Raw genomic sequence first — 5,103 nt, 5'->3', positions numbered from 1 at the left:
ATTGATGCTGATTAGCATAAAAATAAGACTATGTGTCAGATGGTGCTCCATTCAAAATCCAAGAAAGAAATACTTAGATTCCATTAATTAGAGAAAAGATATCTTTTACTGGAAGTCGAGTGGTAGCAACAAAAGAATTCTGAATCTGAGAAAATGAGTGCATAAATCACATATACAAAGTGATGGCAACTTTCCCACCCCCAATAGTTCAATTGGTTCATCCAATTAAAAGTTGTTTATAGCATCATGTGGGCATCTCCAGGTAGTGATGAGGCCTTTGTCCGTTGACCCTGACATATTTTAATAAAGAGTTGCGGCTGTGCATAGCATAGAATAGAAGCCTAAGCAAGAACCTTCCTCCCCAACTTATACAGTTCTGTTTTGTAACACCTCCAGCTCGCTTCCCATAACCAGGTCTCCCCTCCTCCCCCCGTTACTTATGACAGCCAAAAGATGCAAAGCAAAGGAAGAAAATCTTGAAGGCTGACATTATGTTACTATTAGGTTTGGCTTTAACAGGGCAAATTTATCTAAAAAATAAAAGTAGGAATGAAAGATAAAGATGCAATAATTCAGTGTTAAACAAGAGAACAAATGTAAAAATTAAATATAAAAGCAGAATCAATCACTGCATATCCTAACGAAAACAGAGCAGTCACAAAGTGCATAATGGCATTATTCAAGAAATTGTTGAAATATTAAATACACACAATTTGTATTTGTTTCATATAAATTATACATTAAATAAAATCCAAGTCAATTCATCCAGCTTGCTTAATATGATATAAAGATGTTCCATTTCCTGTTTGCCATGGGCATATTCTCATAGTGGAGCCTCAATCTCCCATTGCTATGATGGGCGGAAGCAACTTACATGTTCCAAATTGTAAGTTGACAGTTTCTTCTTTATTATGCTTTGCAAAGCTAATTCTCAACATGTTGCACTATCTTCTAGATTGAGTATTCAAGACTTTTGAACTAGTTATATTGACCCTGGCAATTGACTCTTCGAGACAGAAAAAGGGCAGATAGAATAGGCTTTCAACTTCCAAAATTATTGCTCTCAAAATATTGAGAACAGGATGTACAACAAAGAAATGGTGTGAATGAGCTACATTAACTGCATCTTATAGTTCTTCTGCACCTTGATCACAGTTGATCCAAAACTTTCTTCACAGAATACTGAAATGAATTTCTTGCAAGCTTTTGGCCTCTGGAGTTTTTATTGCTTTCTTTAAAATTTTCGCTACACTGGGATTCCACAGGAGAATGCTTTTTCAAAATAACAACTACTTGGCATGTCTACTGGGGATAATATCTTGAAACAAGGCAAAGACTACCCCGATTGGCTGGAGAAAAGATAGTGGCTGTGAATAGGTGGCTACCTCTGCTTGCCTTCCATTTCTGATTCAGTGAATTGAGAAGAACCTGACAACTATACTCAATCTAGCAAATAACCTGGACTCATCCTAGAAAAGGACTCACAGATAACTCACCTAGAAAGCTGTGCCAGAAATCACTTTCCAATCTGTTCATAGACATTTGATTAAAATTCATTCACCTTTCATCTTTTGAGCCAGAAAAGATTGTCAAGAAAAAGAGAATTTCTCTTTGTTTTCATAGTCCTGGATCAGAAGCATCTTACAACGTAAGAAGAGGACATTATTTAGTTTCACTAGATCATTTGTTTCTGGGAGAGTTAAGTGGACTCTGAATGTCTAGGACTACCTAGGATCTCAGCCAGAAATTTTCCAGCTCCATGAAGAGATAGCACTCAGCAATAGCAATAGCACTTAGACTTATATACCACTTCACAATGCTTTACAGCCCTCTCTAAGCGGTTTACAGTCAGACCCCAACAATCTGAGTCCTCATTTTACCCACCTCGGAAGAATGGAAGGCTGAGTCAACCTTGAGATGCATGGGTTTTACTTTTAACTCAATTCAATTCCTATTTATTCCTTCTCCAGCACTGAGCCTGCAGTAGGCAGTGAGCAAAAATAGGAAGATTTTAAGAGATGGCTGTTGATTAAAGGTTTTTATTCCCAAAAACAGGATTGATTCTGCTTACATTCAGAACATTTTTCAAAGTAATGGTCTTGGGTTACATTCAGATAATGACAATGAATATGTACCAGTTCAAGACCATAGTTGTGTGTATTGAAGACATTCTGAACACTGCTAAAATCTATTGCAACGGTGAGAAAGGCAGAAGGGGAATGGATTGTATAATCAGTTTAGCTATAGGTTTACGAGAATACAGTGTCCTAGCCATTCATATTGGAAATCTACAGGTTATATCTATTTAGAAGCAATACTATTTTTATATAAATAAAAATTGATGGATTTGAGCTCCATTTAAAAAAGACTATTTTTGTGCTATATGACCACTGCTAAATATGAAGGTAGCCCTTAAGGCTGATTCAACAAATAATAGGTAAAACAAATTGTGATTTAGGGAAATTTGTCGATTTAATGACAAAGACAAGCCATCATACACTTTACCCATATTTGTTCTTATTTTAAAGTTTTCTAAGTGGAAATAAGTTTTCCCTTGCCTCATCTTATGTACCCCTGCTCTATTTATCTATTATTATTTTTTGGCCAACCCCCTGCAGGTTTTTACTATGGCATCAGTGATAGTAACAGTAATCAGTACTGCAGCCTGGACAGCTTAGGAAGGAAAGCCAGTAGCTGCTCTCTCATCTTCCTCACCTTGTTTCCTTGTCACAGGCTCAAAGTAGGCAACACCACAATGAGCCAATTCTGGAAGTGACAAAGGACCTTCCTTGGCAAGACAAACAATATTATATTAAAACTACCAGTAGAACCAAGAGGTCTGACTAGAGCTGAATAACAATAGCACTTAGACCTATATACCACTTCACAGTGCTCTCTAATCAGTTTTACAGAATCAGCCTTTTGCCCCCAGCAATCTGGGTCTTCATTTTACCCACCTCAGAAGGATGGAAGGCTGAGTTGAGCCTGGTGAGATTTGAACTGTCAAATTGCAGACAGCCGGCCATCAGCACAAGTAGCCGGCAGTATTGCATTCTAACCACTACACCACCGTAGCTCATCATCGAAACTATAAAGTGCTGCAAAATGAAATAATATTCGGCACAGAAATACCAGCTGCTTCACTCATCTCAGACAAAGTTCTGTTATTTTCAGCATTCCCTTCAACTCTGCGACCCTTTGTTTTCTTGGGTCTTAAACCTTCTTACACCAAAGCGGCTGAAAATATACCCCTGTGTCCATGCTCTCTTGAAAGATGGGGAACTCACACAACTGGACTTAAATCAAAGTCTGGTCTCGCTCATCTGTGGGATTATTGCCTTTTAAGAGGCTCCTTTGCATTCCAAGGTTGCCATTCATGATAATAGTGAGAACTTGTTTTCTATTGTTTGTATACTTGTTTGTATCTATTGAAAATACAAATTCTGTAAATATCAGCTTTTATATCTATTTGGTCAGTTTGGGATAATTGATATTGTAATGCATCTAACAATCCTGGAAGTGTTGGGATTTGCTTGGGCACAGTCTAAATTAGGAGATGAAGGGGAATAAAAAGTGTAGGATTAATCACTGAGATTTCATGAATGGCAGACCTCAATATCATACAGTCTATGGGATTTTACTTTGAAATGTATGAGAATAGACATTACTGTTTAATTGGCTTTTCTTCTTGCCTTTTTTTTACGGCGATAGATGAAATGTATCTGGCAGGATCACTCTGGGATAATCAGTCCATGGCCCATGAGTTCCTCTTCCAGACATTCTCCACTGTTCCTGAGATACGACATCTTATTTTCACTTGCGTTCTTTTGATGTACCTCATAATCCTTTCTGGGAATATTTCCATCCTTTCAATTGTCTACATTGTCAATTCCTTGCACACCCCCATGTATTTCTTCCTGGCTAGCCTCTCTTTTTTGGAGATCTGTTATATCACTGTAATAGTGCCTCAAATGCTTGCTAGCATTTCTGATTTCCACAGAACAATCCCACTGGTGAACTGTGCCATCCTGATGTTCTTTTTTACAACTCTAGGGAGCACTGACTGCTTTATGTTGTCTGTCAGGGCGTATGATTGCTACGTAGCCATCTGCCACCCACTTCGCTACACCCTCATCAAGACTTAGTAGGTTTGCATATGGCTGGTGATTGGCTCCCTGATCCTTTCCATAATGCTGTGTCTGCAGCTAACCACCTTGGTTTTCAGCTTGCCTTTCTGTGGTAACAAACCCAAGATCAATCATTTATTTTGTGATGTACCACCTGTTCTACAGGTTGTGATGTGTGCCGACACCCATCTCCACCAAACTGCGCTATTTGGTGTTGTCACCATTGTTTTAACAGTTCCATTTGTTCTAATATGCATCTCCTACATCTATATTGTGGCTGCCATTCTTCGAATTAAGTCCTCATCTGGGAGGCACAAAGCCTTATCTACCTGCTCCTCCCACCTGACAGTTGTATTCCTACAGTATGGTGTCTGCAGCCTGGTGTATCTACGTCCCAAGTCCAGCACTTCAGAGGATGACGATAAAAATTTGGCTCTAATATATACCTTTGTCACTCCCCTCCTGAACCCCTTGGTCTATACCCTGAGGAACAAAGATATCAAGCAGGCTTTAAGAAAGGTCATGAAGAAAATGGTTACATCTCAGATCTGAGTCTTAATTCGTCTGTAACATTATTACAGTGGTACCTCAGTACTTGTCATTAATTGGTTCCAGGAGGCATGATGAGTACCAAAAATGACAAGTACCAAACAAATTGTTCCCATTAGGAATAATATAAATACATTTAATGAGTTCCCAAACCAAAGACAATGTACATGTTTAAGGCAATATGTAAAAAGATAGATTACATGAGAAACAAACCTAAAAATTAATACATACTTATATTAAATAAAAACTTCACTTTATCTGTACTGATGAAAAAAGATGCAAAAATACACAAAATGACCACAGAAGCTAAGATAAGACTGCAAGGGGATGTGCACAGAGCAAGAGCTACTGCGTGACTAATGCGTCATCCTTTGTTTTAGCTGGAATGGGTAGCGAGTCACAAGGTAATCAGCTGTGATTACTGATG

General features: G+C 38.3%; 1 protein-coding gene across 1 annotated transcript; it reads left to right on the top strand.

The window, feature by feature from the left end:
- Nucleotides 1-3,716: 3,716 nt before the first annotated feature.
- LOC113422670 (olfactory receptor 10Q1) lies at nt 3,717-4,679 on the top strand. Its single transcript, XM_026683791.2, is given in 1 exon segment — nt 3,717-4,679. A coding segment is annotated over 1 exon segment (963 nt).
- Nucleotides 4,680-5,103: the final 424 nt, after the last annotated feature.

This window comes from Notechis scutatus, chromosome 1 (genome assembly GCF_049901735.1).
Source record: "Notechis scutatus isolate UNSWTSFEM ecotype Mainland chromosome 1, rNotScu1.2, whole genome shotgun sequence".
Lineage (NCBI taxonomy): Eukaryota > Metazoa > Chordata > Lepidosauria > Squamata > Elapidae > Notechis > Notechis scutatus.
Note: the sequence above shows the minus strand (reverse complement) of the source record. Positions and strands in the feature narration are given on the sequence as shown.